The sequence below is a fragment of the Balaenoptera ricei genome, chromosome 16 (assembly GCF_028023285.1).
Source record: "Balaenoptera ricei isolate mBalRic1 chromosome 16, mBalRic1.hap2, whole genome shotgun sequence".
Classification (NCBI taxonomy): Eukaryota; Metazoa; Chordata; class Mammalia; order Artiodactyla; family Balaenopteridae; genus Balaenoptera; species Balaenoptera ricei.
In genome coordinates this window covers 33,364,253-33,384,271 of record NC_082654.1, presented here as the reverse complement: position 1 = coordinate 33,384,271, position 20,019 = coordinate 33,364,253, and the positions used below count along the sequence as shown (strand labels likewise).

The following is a 20,019-nucleotide window of genomic DNA, read 5'->3' as shown; positions in this document are numbered from 1 at the left end:
GGCCTGCTTCACCCGGAAGGGTGCCCCCTCCCCTCGCTCCTTCGCGTCTTATATCTCAGCAAACGTAGTTCAACAAAAAACATGTTTCAAAGGGGGCAAGATTCCCAACAGAGGCCTATGTGAGGGTAAAATTACAGATGACAGAGAACAGAAGTGAATTCGATACTGAACTGTGCTCTTGACTTTCCAGAGTTAAGGCAATAGAAAAGAACCTTCAAGGAGCCCCTATTAGTCACCTGGTTCTGCCCCCTTTTTAAAGCACTTTTCAAACATAAGACTGTTCTTGACAGGGCTGTGTCCAGTTTGTTTTTAAAGACCTGTTGGGGTAGAGAGTTCCTAACACCCCTTAGTAACTGTCTTGCTAATCTCTTGCTCTTGCAGTGAAAAAGTAGGGTCTCTCGAAACACTTTGCAAGTTAATACCATTTTAGCTTCTCCTCATCCCTTTGAGATTGAGATGGAGATTAATGGTCAGCGCTCTAAGAGTAGCTGACACAAAGGAAAGAAGTCTGTGAATTACATGAACCGAGAAAGTAGTGTTCCTGCTTCTCCACTGTCCTGAGGTAACGGATGAGGCGAAAAACTCCAGAGTACAAGCTACTTTTTATTTCATGTTCACTGTGCACCAGGCACCATCTCAATTCTTGACCCCTATTTTCTCATTTAATCTTTGAAACAACTCTAAGAAGTGGGTACCTTTATGATCCCCATTTTTCAGATGAGCAAACCAAGACATAGAGCAATTAAGTGGCTCAAAATCACAGTATGACTTGTAATAATAAATTCAAGGACTCTGGGAGTTTAGAGAATAAAGTGTTTTGGTTCCACTTAGACGTGGTGAGAGGTGGGGAGCTACAGCAGATGAGGAAAGAGCAGATGAGGAACGTTTCCTAGAAGCTCATTCAAAAACCAGAGTCTTCTCTTTGAACAATCAAGCAGCCTTCTCCTTCCTCTCACGTGAACTGAATCAGATCCTAACCAACTGTGCTGGCCCATCGACCACAGCTTAGCCCTGTCTGCAGCCAAGGTCAAACCACAGCTGTAGCTCTGGGACCAGCTAGCCACCTGGCACTGGCACCACCAGAGCCCATTTGTGGCTGACCCTGGTTAGAGACATCAGTCATATTTTCTTGCCTTTGTTATATTTGCTTCTTTCAATTGAAATTGAGTAAGATAATGCAGGTGAAGTACCATACTTAGCATAATGCCTGGAGCACAGACAGCATTCCACAAACGTTAGCTACCATTAAGTGCTTTTGATAAGTTATGAAAACAGTATGATTTGGACTCGCAAGTGGAAATAATAGTGAAATATTTTAAAAGCTGTAAAAATTTATTTTCAATCTGTCCCAAGTGGCTTGTGGGTTTATATCTCTGGCCCTGTCTATAGCCCCATGTCCACTGTTGCCCTTGGTGGAGATGATACTGAAATATTTTAAGTGAACTGAAATAACTAGCAAAATGGTTTTCTCAAGGAAATGGAAATGCACTTGGTTTGGGACGTGTCCTTTCTCCTGAAGTGCCTAGGCTGGCGCAGACACACTGGCTCCACTGATGGCAGAGGGAGCCACAGCTGAAGGGGACACGGGTATTGCCCCTCCTTGGGCCTCTCTGTGGTCTGGAAGCACACATTGAGGCTGCACCTTGGCCTCCACTCATCCCTGAAGGCTCTGTCTCTTTCCCAAATCAAGCCGGAGTGCATGTTCCCGTTGCCCCGCTCGGGGTGGGGCAGGAGGCTGTGTTGTGTGATTCATCCTCAGGTTTCTCTACATAATCTTCCAACTCAGGAGGGAGTGCTGCCATATAACCTCTCTTGATTCTACGCAGCAAGCAATGATTAAAAATCTCCCACGCTGGGCAAAGCTCATGCTACATGCGGTTTCAGTGTGTTCATCTGTAAAAATGGTCTTCATTCCTGCACCCTGGGGTAGAGCCTGGTCAATCCCTTGCACACAGTAGATGCTCAATAAATGCATGTTGCACTGAGCTAACAGATTGTCTCAATGAGCCCCACTGCAGTCTGAACCTATAGTTCTTGATTTTGAGTCCAGATCTCTTCTAGGTATTGCTATGTGAATTTCAAGTCCAGATAGACAGAGAAGAGTCATCGTTGGAATCACTATTTTTTAATTTTTGAAAAAGAATTCCTGGGTTAAGGAGTGCTTGATTTTCCATGAAGCATCCCAACCAAATAACAAAGAACCCCCTCCCAGTGCCCCTCTAGCCTCCAGATATATTCCATGGGTCATCTGCCTTGCACTTCCTGAATTTCAGGGGACCCCAGTGCCCCAAAGCGGTGTCCATGGACTTAGGGTCATCTCTTCCCAAGATCTCTAATGGCTCCATCAACTCCAAGAAGGTCTGCAGTGATCTGGAACCAGAAATAGCTCAGGTCTACACTCATTAAAACCAACTCTTGAGTTTGGAAACTGACTTGAGTCTAGTATGCAGACCCTGGTTATTGCAGGCAACAGCCTCTCAAAGTTCTTTCCATCTGGGGCAGAATGATTCCTGCCTCATGTCCCAGGACCTACAAATATGTAGAAATGCAGCCCCACTCAAAAGGAAAACTTCTATTAATATTTATTACGCTTTCCTGAATGATTGTCACACCCTTTCTGATGACTTTTCCAGCCTCAAAATATAGGGATAATGATTATGAGAATGGTTTCCACTTAATACAGGTTTTTAAATGAATAGAAGGACATAAAGATAAGGATTTGCTTGATCTGCCATCCCGTGCACTGACTGAGAGGGGTGATGGGGTTACATAGAGCTATGCACATTCTTTCACTTGGTTAAACAGAGGTTTTAAAACTATAGCCCTAGATGAAGTTCTGGGACCACCTATAGGGGGCAGTAGGAGGGCGAGATTTAAGGTCCCACCTTTACTCCAAACTGAGCAGCTCCATGTGGTTCTGTGTTACCTACCAAATCATCAAAAGAGATTTTAGTTAAGCAAAAGTGCTTTGAAGTTTTGGAAATCTACAAAGACAGACACAGTGCTAATGAAATCAGACTTCAAACCCAAATGAGTGTTGACATCATAATCATAATTTAATACCTACTGTTTATCGAGCACCTTCTATGTGCCAAATGCTGGGGTAGGGATTTTTGCACATGACCTCACTTATTTTTATGATACCCCTGTGAGATGTACATTAAATGGCTCGGTAGTTAAGATTAGGAACTGTGGGTCAGGCTGTCTGGGTTCGAACCTTAACATTTACCTCTTACTAGCTATGTGCCTTGGGCTTTTTCACTTCTTGTGCCTCAGTTTCTTCATCTATAAAAATGAGAATACTAAAAGAATCTACCTCATGTGTTATTGGGAGGCACTAACACACACCAGTTCTTAGAATGGGGCTTGATACATAGTAAGAGTGCAGTAAGTGTGAGCTGCTGTAATTTTTTTAGCAATGTACTGTGTATCCATTTCTTACTTACCAACTCTTCCTGAGCTACTTTGCTTCACTCTTTGAACCATCCTCCGCCCACATCTACATTCCTCTGTCACAGAGCAGCCTGGGAAGAGAATTTTCTCCCACTGCAGGCAAGACAATTGGCCTCAATGAATCAGTCACATTGGGGCTGGAAGGGGTCTGAGAGGTGGGGTCCAATGCACTAATTTTGTAGATAAGGAGACGGAGGTCCAAGGAGCTTTGATATGTGTCTAAGACATCTGACCCTAGAAATTCCTGCACACAATCCCAGCCAACCCCACGTATGGGGAAAAATTTCACACACGAGATGAGGAGAGGCCAACTTCTCATTGCTCTGTGGTGCTCATTTAGCACACTTTTCCTTGATGTTGGTCCATGTATCAGAGTTCATTCTGCACATGGAAGGAATCTATCAGAGGGAACATTCGTCAGGTGTGTCTCATAAACTTTTTGCTCATTTGGAATGCAACTTTTCTACAGACTTGTGCCATCAGATGAGCATTTGAGTGTGTAAGAGCCCAAAATCCGTGCAGGGATCCAACTGTTCATCAAACAACTCTGCCAAATAAAATTTGGCCACAGAAGACTGGAAGCTGTTGTGAGGGTTCCCAGAGTGTACTATGGAGGGGATTGTGGACATAATGTGAATCACATGTGATAATGATTTTTTTTTTTCATATTTAACTACAGTTTAAAAATAGAGGTAGAAACACTATGATTTATGAGTTGAAATTGAAATTTCAAGAAAAAGATATGTTTCTCTGGCTCTTCTCCTGATCTTTCCTGGATTCTTAAGATTTTATCTTACGTTTGAAAGAGCAAGAATTGGTTGTACAATTGTCTTCATGGTTTGGTGTTTAGGGATAAGAAAATGCCATTATGCCTTTCTAAAATTCAGTATAAACTGAGGTATTTCAAAGATTATTTTTTGGAAGGATGTTGTAAATTTTAATTTGCAAAAGGAGTTTTTAAGTGGCAGGAGTTTTTAAGCGGCTCCTGGGTTCGAGTGGGAACATGGGGCATATCGCATAGACAGTGAGCTCCATGAAGATGGGAATTTTGTGTCTTATTTCCTGCTGAATCTCTGCTGCCTAACACGGGCTGGCACATAGTAGGCACTCAATCTATGGAGTGAAGGGATGGTTCTCTCTTCTTCCTGCTTAAGCTTAGGGAAAATCGAAAAAGTCAATTTGTAAGATGACACTTTAGTGACAAAGTAACAAGTGATGTTGACTGTTTTGCAGATCTCCCTTTACATTTAAATGCTGCCATGTTTGAGGCCAACGGTGGCTGTGGTTATGTTCTGAAACCCCCAGTTCTGTGGGACAAGAACTGTCCCATGTATCAGAAGTTTTCTCCCTTGGAAAGAGACCTGGACAACATGGAGTCTGCCGTCTATTCTTTAACTGTAAGTCTGGCCCTGATGGTCCCAATAGAATATAGGAAGGTGTTTAAGCCCTTCCTATATTCTTTTTTTTAATAAATTTATTTATTTTTTATTTATTTATTTATGGCTGCGTTGGGTCTTCGTTGCTGCACGCAGGCTCTAGTTGCGGCGAGCGGGGGCTACTCTTCATTGCGGTGCGTGGGCTTCTCATTGCAGTGGCTCCTCTTGTTGCAGAGCACGGGCTCTAGGCACACGGGCTTCAGTAGTTGCAACATGCGGGCTCAGTAGTTGTGGCTCGCGGGCTCTAGAGCACATGCTCAGTGGTTGTGGCGCACGGGCTTAGTTTCTCCGCGGCATGTGGGATCTTCCTGGACCAGGGCTCGAACCCGTGTCCCCTGCACTGGCAGGCGGATTCTTAACCACTGCGCCACCAGGGAAGCCCACCCTTCCTATACTCTATTGGGATTCTAAGGTGTAATGCCTTTTGAACTCAAGGCGTTACAAAACTCTCATGTCACAATTTTGTTGGTGCAGATTTAGTTCCCCAAAGAATTTCTTTACTTCTCAGAAAGCAGCGGCTGAGGTCTAGGTATGCAGTCACCAGGCGCTGTATTCGCTAGAGCCCAGTAGGTGGAGTTATGAGCTCCCTGCTACCACCTCCATACTGATGATGGTAATTCTGTCTTCCAGGGCCCTCAGAATCATAACTCTCAGTGCATCCCATAAAAGCTGAGCTCTTTCTTAGAGCAGGTCATCTTAAACTCTAACAAGCTCTTATAAAAGGTAAAACAGGCATCAGTATACAAATCAATTAAATATCTTTCCTCCTTACAGTTTAACCTTTGTCATTCCTGGCCTTTCCTTATTCCTTTTACTGCCTAATTAACTAACTGTCAAAACTCCACAGACTGCCCTTAACATCAGAGTCCTGGTAGCTCATTACTCATTTTTATTTCCAGCTTCTCTCACTCCCTCTTAGCTGAGGGAAAAAAAAAAAAAAAAAGCACTGAATGGGTGATAGAAAAGACGGAGAGCGATGAAGTTATCCCTCCATCCATCTCTAGATCTAGTCTGTTTCCCTCCAAAGGAGGAATGCCAAGCAGCCTCTGCTCACAACACCTCAAAACCCTGGGAGATCCCAACTCAGAGATTTTCCTACCACCAAACTGCTTTTTCTCTTTCCCTAAGACAGTAGAGCAGTAGCTCCTTTTCTGTGTGACCATTTTCACTAGACTTGAGTACAGCTTCATGTTGACAGGAGGCTATGAATTTTTAACAACATTCCCTGTGACTTGCTCCAGAACCTAACTATTCAAGAAAAAATTTTTGAAGTTGTAAAAGATACACCTAAAACACTTTGAACAGAACGTAAGTAACACATTTGTGGCTTCATATTATAAGGTCTTCTTTTTTCCCAACTTCTTGACAAACTTAATTTCATCTTAATTACATGGTTTTTGAAGATATTTGAACATGTTGACAGTTGAAAGGTTATAGTTAGGTGAATGCTGTTGACAAAATAGATTTTACCATGATTCCAGTCATGCAATTACCTGATTATGATAACTTCTCTTTTTTTAGCAGCCTTATTAATCATTCACCCGGTCCATTCCAGAGGGTTCTTTGTCTTTCTTTGTGGAGGGAAGCGATGAGGCTCAGAGGTGACCTCTGTCTCTTTCGCATCTTCAGTGACTCTGATCCTTTTTCCTCCTCAGATTGTCTCTGGGCAGAACGTGTGCCCGAGTAACAGCACGGGAAGCCCGTGTATAGAGGTCGACGTCCTGGGCATGGCCCTGGATAGCTGCCACTTCCGCACGAAGCCCATCCACCGCAATACTCTGAACCCCATGTGGAATGAACAGTTCCTCTTCCGGGTTCACTTTGAAGATCTCCTATTTCTTCGTTTTGCCGTCGTGGAGAACAACAGCTCGGTGGTAACTGCTCAGAGAATCATCCCCCTCAAGGCTCTAAAGCGAGGTAGAATCAAATTGTCAAAAGTTCATAATCATTGTAGCTGAGCGATGGATGCCCCGGGGTTCATTACACGCTTCTTTCTCTCTACTTTTGTATGTGTTTGAAATTTTCACATTAAAAAGTTAAAATAAGAGGCAGAAGCAAATAATACAAGTTTGAACACTGTTTGAGCATGTCTCAAAAGACGTTTTTCTTTTACGTTATCCTAAAATCCAAAGTTATTGACAACGTCTGTTATGAAGTGCAGCCTCTCCCACTGTTGCTGATGTTGGGAGCGGAAGTTGTTGTGCTCCTGTCCCCATAGATCCCTCCCCAGATAGCGCCTGCCGCACCCCTGGCATGTTTAAAGCAGGGATTGACATGAGGAGAGGAAACCGAGAACAGGGAGGGTTGGGGTGTGCTGTGGCATGAGTGGGACGAGGTTGGAGTCGGTGCCTGGTGGGAGTCCAGTGTCGGAAGCCGGGGGTGGGTTTGGGTGCAGAGCAGGGAAGGTGGAGAATTCTGAGCAAAGGCCAGAGCTCCTGGCTTGCTGCATGTGGGCTTTGCCATGGCCCTTGGGGGAAACGTCAGCTTGTCGCGCCTGTCCAGAACGTCTGTGCACTGCTTCTCAAACTTTGATGTGCCGTTGAGTCACCCAGGCTCTTAGTAATAAAATACAGACCCTGCTGCTGTGGGCCTGGGGCTTGAGATTCTGCCTTTCTAACAAGCTCCAGGGATGCTGACTTTGCTGACCTCCTTTGAGTACCAAGTTTCCAGGACATACTTCCTCCCACAGCCATACTCTGCCAGCCTCTGAGCACCACCAACACGTTACAGTCTCCTACTCTTCGCTTTTTCCTTGTTTCTCTTCTCCATTGTGTGAGTAGTGCATGGTCACTGTGTTAGTCAGCTAGGGCTGTGTAACAAAATACCACAGACTGGGTGGCTTAAACAACAGAGGTTTACTTTGTCAGTTTTGAAGGCTAGAAGCCCAAGATCAAGGTTTCAGCAAGTTTGCTTTCTTCTGAGGCCTCTCTCCTTGGCTTGCAGATGGCCACCTTCTCCTTGTGTCCTCACAGGGCCATCCCTTGGTCTGTGTGCACAGCATCTGGTGTTTCTCCGTGTCTGCCCTCCAGTCCCCTCTTCTTATAAGGACGCTGGTCATATTGGATTAGGACCCACCCTAATGACCCATTTTAACCCCATCACCTCTTTAAAGACCCTATCTCCAGAGACAGTCACATTCTGAGGTAATGGGGGTTAGGGCTTCAACATACGAATTTTAGGAGGACACCATTCAGTTCATCACTGTTATTACAGAAATATGACAAAGTACAGAGAAGCAAAAACAGTTTTTTTAAATTATCCTTTTTTCCATCTCTTCAAAATAGTTACTTTTGGTATATATCTTTTGCAGGCTTTACACCTCTACCCATGTATATAATATTAGCATATAGTATGTATTTTGAACAAGTAAGCTTCCTACTAATCTTAGTGTTTTGCAACTTACTGGTTTTCACTTACTGATGTATGTAGTGAACAACTTTTCAGGTTAATAGCTATACGTCTTCATTACCACTTTTAAGAGCTGCATATTATTCCATTTTATACTTGTACAAATACACACCATAACTTATTTAACCTACCCCCTATTGTTGGAATATTTTATTATCACTAAAGATGTTCTAAAGTGGAATCTTTGTAGAACAGTTATTCTAGATGACTTGATAAAAATGATCAGGTTTTCCTACTATATTTGGTTTGAGTTTAAAATTTTCAGTTTGAGTCTAAGTTAAAAACAGATCTTGGACAAGTTAACTACCACTAGGTAGCCCCAAACTGTCCCCTGGGCAACACTCCTGGGGAAAAGGCATCAGCTGGTTGTCACCCCTGCCCATCTTAAAGTCTTATTTCTCCCTATCATTTACTGACCTCCCTGGGGGATCTCCTTTGCAGAGCTCTGCAGTGCACAGCTAACAAACTTTTCCCAATTCTGCGTTGTTCCAGGATATCGACATCTTCAGCTGCGAAACCTCCACAATGAAGTCTTGGAAATCTCTAGTTTATTCATAAACAGCAGGAGGATGGAAGAAAATTCCTCTGGCAATACTATGCCGGCCTCTTTGGTAATTAAGTTCTATTTCACTCTGCTTATTTGTGGGGATTGCTATGCAGGAGGCAGGCTTTCTTGTGGTCCAGGATATGTGGTCCATATTGATTAGGTAGCTACGGAAATAATAATAATAATGGCTGACACTTGACACTTTCTAAGCACTTTACACATATACTAACTCACTTAATCCTTTCAATAACTTCGTGAAATAGCTATTAGTATCATCTCCATGTTACAAAGGAAGGTAACAGCTAAGTACACCTGAGGTCACACAGCTATAAACCCAAGTTCATCTAGTGCCAAAGCCCATGCGCTGAACGAGTACATTATAGTGCCTACCAGGGAAGTGAGCCAAAAATAACAACACGGGGAAAAGGCTAATTATGCAAAGCCTGCTAGGAAGCATCTTGATACTTCTGGAAAGTTTAGGTTAGACGAGGAAAATCCTTTGCTTCTTCAGCAGTCCAGGGACAGATGTCACAGGCGAGCAGGGTCGGGTGAGCAGCCAGGCGCTGCTGGCGACACAAAACTGTGCAAGCGTAGCAATCCCCTGGCACCTGGGGAGACACAGCATCTGCGCTCTTGGGAGTGGGAGAGGAACACCGCAAAAAGGTGCCACAGCACCTTTACAGGAGCTGTGTTTTTAACAAGTTCCCCAGGTAAGGTCCAACCCGTTGAACTTCGAGAACCATTGGACCAGCACTCACCCCAGTAATGCAGGTTTGTTTGCTTAGACAAGGAAGTCTCTTTTTATTAACTGGTTAATTCCACTATGCTTGCTCTTTAAAAATTAATATAAAAGGGTGTCCATCAATCGCCTCTTTACATGTTTAATAATCTATTCATGGTTGCATCAATCTTGTACTTCAACAGGGTCCTAACAACCTTTGGAAAGGCGCCTTCTATGCTCACAGTGGCGCTGGGTTTGGCCACTGCCGCTGCCACCTCTGAATAGCCCTGCTTTCTCCTCTGCTTCTCTTTCCCTAACCTCGACAGTTTCTTCTCTTTCTCTGTACCTCACCTTGTTTTCTTAAGTTCTCCTCCTTTTCCCTTCAACGAGTGATCGAAGTTGAGCACAGCACTTTGGCCAAAGTAGGGGGAGGTATTGCCTCTGCCTGGTGCAGAGGACTGGGAAGCAGGGACGGGGCTGCCTGGTACCTAAGAGCAAGAATTAGATGCTTTCAGAAAGGCAAGGCAGAGCTTAGTGTCCACTTCTGGGTTGCTTGCCCTCAATACCTATTAGAGCTGAAGATCCCACACATGCCATGAATGAACCATTCTTCCTCACAACACTTCTGGCACCACATGTGTGGTGTCTTCTCGACACTACTTCTCCAACTCTCTGATGCCAGCTCGGTGTCCTACAGTTCAGTTCAGTTCCGACACTATCTACCTGGGGTGAGCATCACATCCCACAAGTTAAGGGCTCAGTCCCACAGCACTGTCCCCACTTCAGATGCCAGTCACAAGTCCCAGGCTGTCACTGGTACTCCTGACTGACCAGCTATAAATCCAAGAGGTTCCCACAACCCCCTCCTTAGGGCCAGTAGTTTGCTAGAATGACTCACAGAATGACTCCTGAATGACTCAGGAAAGTGCTTTACTTACTATCACCAGTTTATTATCAAGGATACAACTCAGGACCAGCCAATGGAAGAGATACATAGGGTGAGGCATGAGGGGAGAGGGAGCAGAGTCTCCATGCCTTCTCGGGACACACCACCCTCCCAGCACCTCCATGTGTTCAACAACCCAGAAGCTCTCAGAATCCCGTCTCTTAGGGGTTTTATGGGTGTTTCCTTGCATAGGCATGACTGAGTAAATCATTGGCCATTAGTGATTAACTCAACCCCCAGCTCCTTTCCCCTCCCCTGAAGTCAGCAGTAGCTGGGGCTGAAAGTTCCAACCATCTAATCATGACTTGGTCTTTCTGGTGATCAGCTCCCATCCTGAAGCCATCTAGGGGCCTCCAGCCGTAAGTCATCTTATCAGCACACAGAAAACTCTCGTCACTCCAGAGATTCCGAGGGCTTAGAAGATGTGTGCCAGGAACTATGAGCAAAGACCAAATATTTATTTTCAATTATATCACACCATACCATCCTAGGTATATCCCAGGCAGCAGCGTATATGCTTGGTAAATATGTGCTCTTTGACCTTGGAAGTCATCACCTTCCATTGCTCAAGACAGTAACTGAAGATCATCCTGGACTTCTCCTTCTCTCTCACTGCCCCATGTAAGACTTGATAAATCTGTCTCCTTAGTATCTTTCAAATCCATTCATCTCTCTCTGTTCCTACCATCTTGGCCCTCGTTCATTCTCACCTGGCTTGTGGCCGTGGGTTCCTAATTGGTCCCCCTCCCTCTGAGTTTGACCACCTCTGTATGTCCTTCTTTAGGGCCTTTTAGACAGTTCTATCTAAAACTCAAATCTGACCATGTCACTCTTCTGTTAAAAACCCTTGCTCGGCTCTCCGTTGCTCTCAGGATAACGTTTGTACGTGGACTGGGCAGAGACTCTGGGAAAGCCGAGAGCTCATGGTCCATTTAAAGGGACACCTGCCACCCTGCTCTCAGCTCCAGCTGCTTGTTGCCATGCAGTTTTGCCAGATATTTTGCTTTTCAAGACTGTCAGGACATCTGGTTTGGCATAAATGTTGGCAACTATTTCAACTTTTTAAAAATATAGTGCAGGCTAAGCCAAACAATTAAAATGCATGCATTTTATGGTATGCAAATCATGCCTTAATAAAATTGATTAAATAATAAAAACACATTGTACAAGCATAACAAAACAGCCAACCTCTCCTCCCCCACACAAAATAAAAACAAAATGCATGCTAAACAAAATACTTAGGCAGCCTTTTCCCCTCCATCACCTCACAGAATTCATTGAGGTTCCCAGAATGCCCTGCTTTAGGCCACCTCTAATGCTTTGTACACAGGCTATACCGATATTTGGGATGTTCTTGTCCCACTCTTTATCTGCTGATTCACACTGGGCCTTCAGATGATAACCATTTTCAGGAGGTGCTCTCTGATTTCCTCCAAACCTGGGTTCCCAAGGAATTTACCATGCTTCTTAGAATTGTCCACGTTCTCTTCTAGCTGTTCTATTCAACTGGGAGCCCTTGAAGCCAGGGATAATATCCCATTTCTCCCTGAATCCCCAGGGCCAGGCAAAATGTCTGATTCACTGCCAGCCCTCCATAAATGATTTTGTATTTTAAATGAATGAATATATCTTAATACACAAACTGCTCAAAGACTTGCGAGTTATACACCTCCCCAACTCCTCCTAACAGAAATACTTTTTGTATCATAATTATTTGTATGCCTGGACAGCAAGCTCCTTAAGGCCAGAATATTTTATTTATCATCTTACCATCCAAAATTCTAACCCAGTGCCCTGAAGAGGGATGGAACTCAACAGACACTGTTGAATGACAGTTCATAAGTAAGGACTGACATACATTTCAGATAATGTCAGTCCCTAATTATGATGGAAAGAGACACTGTTATTTAAAATAAATTAATATTTTGGTGGTATGCTGCTAAATATTCTTACTAGACTAGTAAGCAAGATGCACCATTGCCTATTGAACCACAAAAAGATGCATCTGGTTATAAAAGGATGCTCTTGTTTTGCATTTACGTGTCCCTATACGTACGTCTAAGAACTAGCACTTCTGTATTGGTGTAGCCTAGAAACAATATGAGAATGTAAATGAATGAGAAACCATGTGATCTTCCTTGACAGATGTTTAATACAGAAGAAAGAAAATGTTTGCAGATTCACAGAGTCACAGTACATGGGGTCCCAGGTCCAGAGCCCTTTGCTGTTTTCTCCATAAATGGAGGCACCAAGGCAAAGCAGCTTCTCCAACAAGTAAGTTCACTGAGCCTGTAGTTAATAAACAGTTCTCCTTTGAGGGGAATCTCTATGCACAGGTTAACATTTTGCCCAACATTTTACAACAGACTTAAAGTCAGAGAAAGCAGCTCGTGTCAGATGTCATAGATTATCAAACAGAAGCTACTACCAAGTGGTTTGGGGGGTTTTGTTTTTTAAATCAGTCCATCCATGAACTTTGGTGTCTACTATCACAAAGCACTGTTGGGGTTTTGGAGACGTTATAAAATATGATGATGTAAAGTAAGGAAACATTTCCACGGACCACCCATAAAAAGTAGCATATTACTGTCACCCTACGTGAGTAATCACAGGGCTATAAAGCAGGACTGGGGAGGGAGTGACGCTGGCCCTATCATGGAGCTAACAGTGTCGACTGACCTGCTCCTGGAAGCTTCGTGCCCTGAATTATTGCTGTAGTAGTAGCTGCCTTGCCCCACACAATCCACAGCCCAGCATCGACCATAGACCAAGGGCTGGGGTAAGGGGAGCAGAGTCTTCTTGAGAATCTTCTGCTCCCCAACCCCATCCCCAGTTCATTCTGCTTCTCCAAGTGAGATGCAGCAGTGCCAAGTGCTGACTCTGGTCCTTGCATCATTGTTGGGGGCAGAGGGTGGGGGGGGGGGTATGCCTGAAGAGAAGGATGTTTGCTCAATCTAAGCCGGATGGTGGCAGCCTTCTCTGGTCACTCACTAGTGTTTACTAAGTTCTCCTAATGTGCCTGGGTTATGCTTTACAATCAATCAGTGCTTCAATCATAAAATGAAACAAAATTAAGAGGTTGTGACTCTGGACTTCCCTGGTGGCACAATGGTTAAGAATCCACCTGCCAATGCAGGGGACACAGGTTCGAGCCCTGGTCCGGGAAGATCCCACATGCCGCAGAGCAACTAAGCCCGTGCGCCACAACTACTGAGCCTGCGCCCTAGAGCCCGCGAGCCACAACTACTGAGCCCATGTGCCTAGAGCCCGTGCTCCGCAACAAGAGAAGCCACCGCAGTGAGAAGCCCACGCACCGAAACGAAGAGTAGCCCCCGCTCGCCACAACTAGAGAAAGCCTTCGAAGACCAAAGAGTTTATTGAAAGGGGAATTCCCAGGAACTTAGCTCAGATGAGATTAGCAGATGATTGAGTATTTCCAAAAGGAGAATGGGAGATTATCTTGGTAAAAGCTGGACTAGGTTCTTTGCCCTCGGTCCTGTGTTGCAAGATTACAAAGAGCTAAGTTCACGGATTGAAAAACCTAAAGTTTTTAATTCAGTAAGAGCTCTCATTCCAGCAGTGGGAAAAATAGTTATACTGTCTGGGGATTATGAATAAATTGTGTCATTGCCCAGAATGAACATAAACAATCCTTTTTGGACGTAAGAGAATTCTTAGATCTTCCAAAAAGAATTATGCAACACTGCAGGGTAGGTTTCACTTATAAATTGCACATCAAACCTATCCGAACCCCATGAAAATAGACTTGTTCTTTTGCCCACTCTTCAGAGGTGTGCCTAAATTTGCCTTTGTTTTTTCTTTAGAGTCTGACCATTGATCAAGACACCAAACCTATTGCCACAGACTATTTTTTAATGGAAGAAAAATATTTTATATCTAAAGAAAAGAATGAATGTAGGAAACAACCGTTCCAGAGAGCCATTGGTCCAGAAGAAGAGATCATGCAGATTTTAAGCAGCTGGTTTCCAGAAGAGGGATATGTTGGCAGGATTGTCTTAAAAACCCAGCAGGAAGTAAGTGTGTCCTGGGGCAGCCTACATTGTAGCAGCTCATATGTAACTCACCACCTCACCACTAGCCGCCTGCCTCAAATTCAGAATTTCTTATCATTGCAACTTGCTTTATAGTCTTCTTAAGTAAGTGTGGAGAATTGATTTTATTCTTCTGCACATATTCAGAATGTTAACTCTAAGTTACAGAAATTCGGTCTAAAAATCATCCCTTAGGAAACAAAGGGAGAAAGAACTGAAGGATTCCTTAAGCATGTCATCAGTGGTGCGTCCAGTGTTTTATCTGTTTGTGTGAAGACATGGTTATGAGGGTCACAGTAGTGTGTAATGGAAGGCCTGTAGGCGTTTTGTGTTTGGGGGTTTGTTGCCTGTTCAAGTTTTAGCTGATAAAATGTTTTGTGCTAATACATGAAATAACAGTATTTCTTTGAAAATATTCCATAACTTTACACAAAGTAAGAATAACCTCTCAGCTTTGGTCCGAATTTGTAACAATATTCCCATGATCATTCTCATAAAGGAAACAATACGACTGCCTGTCGACTCCAGATTGCTGGGCTCCTGATGGGGTTTGCTGATGGAACACATTTTTTTTTTTAATAACTTGACAGGAGCCCACTAACTTACTGCCATTTTTTTAAAATGACATATAAGATCATTACATAGACAATCATGCCTCATGATAAGTCGATAATGAAGCAGTTGAATCAATTCAACAATTCGATTAAACAAATATTTGTTGAGCACCTAAAATGTGCCAAGCCCTGTTCTAGGCACATGATCTGCCTCTTCAGGGCATGTAGTAGATCTGGGCTGGTAGAACACCCATTGCTGGTCCATGCTTGCTGGGACACAGGAGAGATGATAAGGAGCCCCTTTTCAGCATCATGTGTTACTTTTTCACTCTCTACCTAACTATGAACGTGGCCTGTAGCCTCCACAGAACTCCAGCATCTCCTCTGGGAACCACAGCCACTACCTTCCCTCCTAACATTGCCTTGGATGATAAAAGGACACTTGCTTTAAGCAAAGAAACGTACTTGTCTCCCTAGCGTCCTCTCCCCATCAGACATACAAATTACTAAGACGGAGGAAAAGCAATTCTAATAATAATAGCTTGATGAGAAAATAGAGGGCTTAGCTGGATTTTTGAAGCCATCTTTAATTTCTCTCTAAATTTTTTTCCTATTTCTTTTTTTTTTCTTTTTTTCCTTTTCTTTTTTTTCTTTTTTTCTTTTTTTCTTTTTTCCTTTTTTTTCTTTTTCTTTTTTTCTTCTTTTTTTTTTTTTCCTATTTCTAATTGTCTTTGTCACATGTAAAAAAGTATCCTAGAAATGACAATTTCAGTGAAGAAGTGAATTTGTTAAACCATATCTTTGCATCATGACTTGCAGCATTTAACGCTCTCAAGCACCCACTAGTTTGAATGATCTCATGATGTAACGGAAACCATTCTACACAAAGGAAACAGGTTCAGAGAAGTTAGATCATGCCAGGGTGAGAAGCAGACAGCACTCAAGTCTTACGGCTTCCAGGTCAGTGTTCTTTCCACCACCCTGTGCTGGCCAGGCTGGAGTTGCGTCAGTCTCCGTGGCTTCTCCCGCACGCACCGTGGGAGGTGGTGAGCAGGAGGAAACGTGGGCAGCCTGCTGAGTGTTGCCATGGAACTTCATCACACGGTTGGAAGGACCAGGAGTAAGGGATGCCCCACATGCAATTTAAAATGTATATGACAGCAGGCAGTAGAGACATCGGGAACGAATGTTTAATAAAGGCTGGTGGAACAGAAGCATTTTTAAAAAAGGAGGAGAAATTAGAGGGGAAGCATTTTCTGATGAGTACAGTACAGCAAGTTCTCCTTTATATGCCTTTGCTGGGAGGAGAGTTTCGAAATGACTGAAATACATCTCAAAAGATAACAAATCATATTTCATGTATCTAGGCTTACCGGCTGCACAGCAACACACAATACAAATTTACTGGTTGACGAAATGAATTCAGCGCGCGTACTGAATGCAAGCGGACACTGGCATAGCTGATAGATTTGGGCTATAAGTATTTCCATTTAGTTACTTTGTGGAACTAGTAAGATATATAAGCAGTTTGCCCATGAAGCTGCAGTCTGTTACCTCTGATCTTGCTGCCTGCTTTGTATGATTTTCTTGTCTTCTGGGCTCTCAAGCTGTTAGGTATCTTCCTGTGGTCAATATGCTCTCCTCTGACACCTGCTGGATTTGAAATCAGACAAACCTGCCTCTGACACAAATTAGATGGATGACCTTCAATGGCTCATCTGAATTCTGTAAACCTCTATGCCCTAATTTGTAAAATCTATGAGAGGAACTACCCTGCTTGACTCAAAAAGATTATCATGAGACTCATGCCAAACATGTAGACGATATGTAGAGAAACGCTTAGTAAACTATAAAGGAATATGCAAATGAAGGTTATTGTTATGGTCATAATCTGTGGCTTCTAATGTGGCTGAAAACGGCTTAAACATTAATAAGCTCTGAGTAAGGCTCTAAGGAGTGCTCTTCGAAGTAATTCCCAGTGCATGGTCATTGGGATATTTTATGTGGCAACTTAGAACTTTTTTTTTTGTCTTGCTTACTTACATCCTAGCTTTCAGAACCCTGAGATTATAAATTATGTCATGTGAATTAGCACCCAACCCCACTCTCCGATTGGTTAAATATATTATAATCAATGCAGTGACATATTATGCAAAATCTTTAGGAACTGACCTGAAATGATGATCACAGTCTTTTAAGTGGAGAGAAAAAAGGAGTTGTAGAATGACATAGGTACTAGAGTACAGTCTCATTTTATGTAATAAAAATAGACAATGGCTCTCTCCCCCTCACGCATAACATGATGAATGGGGTCAAAACAGTTCAGTTGTGTAAATTCTAGGGACCACGACTGCAAGATTAATGAAATGATTGGGGCGAGGCTGTGCGCCTGGTTGGTGAGAAGCCCCAGGAGCCAGTCCTTTCTGGTCCTGGCTACAGTTTGGCGCCACCTGGTGACAGTTGCCCATTTTGACTTTAAAATCAGTGGGGACAATTCTAGGTCCCGGGGCTGGCTGGACGTTCCAGGACAATGGCAGTGATTCTTGGAGTCTTCTGGTTAGGTAGCACCATTTCTGTGGCCTGATCTGAGATTAAGCTAGAACGCTGGGGGCTGGAGGGCCTTCCTGCCGCACCCTCGCTTCCTGAGATGCGGTTGCCTACTGCTCACTTGCCTTGCCTCCCCGTCCTCTCCTCGCCTCCCCGTCCTCTCCTCGCCTCCCCCTTGCGGAAGACAACTTTACACGACCTCATTTGAGAATGGGGCTAACAGAGAACAGGAGCCGTTTGACGATCACATTATATCTAAATTCACATAATTCCAGGGTTTCTTTGTATATATTTATTCACATACACAAAAATACATTTGTATATCCATAGCAGATGGTTAAAAGGATATGCAACCTAATAAGAGTGGGTTTTTTGTGGAGAATGAGATGGGAGAGGTGGAAGAGGAAAAGAAAAAAGGTAGAAATGGGAAGTTTGCCTTTTTGATATATTTCCTTACCGCTTGAAAATATTTTAAAAGATACATATGTCTATAGATATATCTGTGTATGTAATATATAATTATATATGTAAAATTCACTGAAAGCCAACCCACCAAAAGCCGTCTAACCTGATGACCAATTCTCATAATTATTGAGAATTTTGTCGACATTCATTTCGATGTGACTTACTTCCAGTCATTGTTTTAGCCTTTCCACTGTGGGTTTTGTTCATCCAGCCTGCCTGAATGCCGATTTTGCATGTTTCACGTTTCAGATGTCTAGCATTTCTTAAGTGCTCAAGGGCTGTGAGGGAATGGGTAGATTTCTCTTAAATGTATTTATTGTGTTCTTATTTGGCTTTTAGTAATTGGCAAAATGGCATATTATCTTTTAACAAATTTATCTCTAGATGATTTGGACTCAAAATCCACAGCTAATAGGAGCAGATCTACTGGCTTGTTCTGGACCAGACCTTATCAGTGTGTCAACATCAGCAGAAACCTACAGTACTTTCCTCCTCTAAGAAGAGATGTATATCCTTTTAGAATAGTTTATGAAATAGTAACTAGCGTATGGAATATAAAGCTAAGAAGTTGTTTCCACGTTACCAATATCCATGTCAAATTTTTGCTAGGTTTTTCTTTCCATATTCTACATCATCTTACCATCTACTCAGACTTTTCTTCTTTTTTAACATAGAACCTGGAAGAGAAGAGCATCGTTCAAGATGACAAGGAGATGATCTTGAGCTCAGAGGAGGAGAGTTTCTTTGTCCAAGTGCATGACGTTTCTCCAGAGCAACCGCGAACGGTCATCAAGGCGCCCCGCATCAGCACCGCGCAGGACGTCATTCAGCAGGTGAAGGCCTCCCCTTCCTCACCTCAGTCCTGCCCTCAGTGTGAACTATTGGGACAAATCAGACATCAGCTCCCTTTGTGAATGAGGCTCTAGAACAAAGGGGACCTGACAAGGGAGAGTGTGCCTCTTAAGGCTGGGAAATACTGATTCCTTCAACGATACTTGCCCAGTATCTACTATGAGTCAGGCTCTCTCTGAAGCCTCGATAATGGATCTAGAAGGTGGCTCTGCAGAGCGGGAATGTCATCATCCCAGAAAGGCCTAAGCCAATACTTAATGGCCATCTCTCAGGGATCCTTCAGAGGACATGCAGGAGGCCTCCTCTGACCCTCTCCCCTCCTCTGGTCACGCTTCTCTGTGTACATGGCTTCAGAGAACTCTGTTTCCTTCTTTTGAAGCCCTGTTATGGTTTGCGTTTATTAAACACTCACTTGAGAAGATAGCATAACAGTTAACAGACTCTAGATCAGATTGCTCCAGGTGCAAATCCCAGCTCTACTTCTTACTAGCTCTGAGAGCTTGGGCAAGTTACTGAACCACCTGTGCTTTAGTTACGCTGGTGTGCTGGTAAACTGGCTCTCTTCAAAAAAAAAAAAAAAAAAAGGCCCTGATTTTATAGCATTTGCCAGTTTCTATCTTGTAAATCCTCCCACCACATCTGATTCCAGGGGACTCCAGCACAACACCATGTGCTAAGCTACCATGCAGGTAACATGGAGATAGTACATTAGCACTTTCCTTATAGAGTTATTGTGAAGATTAAGTAAATATATGTAAAGCACATTCACCTATTACAACACCTAGCACATGGCAAACACTACTTAAGTGCTATTTGCTATTCTTATTGCATGATAGTTTGGTTAATATTAGCCTCCTTAATAGACTTTGAACTCCCCAAACTATATACAGTATCTGGGACATAGTAAGCCCTCACTAAACATGTGATGAGTGAATAAATGCATAAATGAAAGATAATCTTGTACAAAATGAGAAGTGAGACCAGGTAAGTTCTAACATCCAAGACTCTGGGATGAAGAGGGAGCCTCGAGGGACAGAG

General features: G+C 43.3%; 2 protein-coding genes across 7 annotated transcripts in view; one reads left to right on the top strand and one right to left on the bottom strand.

The window, feature by feature from the left end:
* Positions 1-20,019, top strand: part of PLCE1 (phospholipase C epsilon 1) — a 315,814-nt gene that overhangs the window by 288,064 nt on the left and 7,731 nt on the right. For all 6 annotated transcript variants that reach the window (XR_009498041.1, XM_059900486.1, XM_059900488.1 and 3 more), the window contains 6 exons: positions 4,687-4,850; positions 6,545-6,806; positions 8,790-8,908; positions 12,657-12,785; positions 14,336-14,545; positions 18,804-18,962. Coding sequence is in view for 5 of the 6 variants with exons in the window: in XM_059900486.1 (XP_059756469.1) it covers positions 4,687-4,850; positions 6,545-6,806; positions 8,790-8,908; positions 12,657-12,785; positions 14,336-14,545; positions 18,804-18,962 (1,043 nt within the window). In the remaining variant the exon portion in view is untranslated. The remainder of the gene's footprint in view (positions 1-4,686; positions 4,851-6,544; positions 6,807-8,789; positions 8,909-12,656; positions 12,786-14,335; positions 14,546-18,803; positions 18,963-20,019) is intronic.
* The window catches only part of NOC3L (NOC3 like DNA replication regulator), a 41,818-nt gene continuing 39,797 nt past the window's right edge, over positions 17,999-20,019 (bottom strand). Inside the window, exon 21 of the mRNA XM_059900492.1 lies at positions 17,999-19,007. Within this exon, the coding sequence (XP_059756475.1) occupies positions 18,981-19,007 (27 nt within the window). The 3' untranslated portion in view covers positions 17,999-18,980. The remainder of the gene's footprint in view (positions 19,008-20,019) is intronic.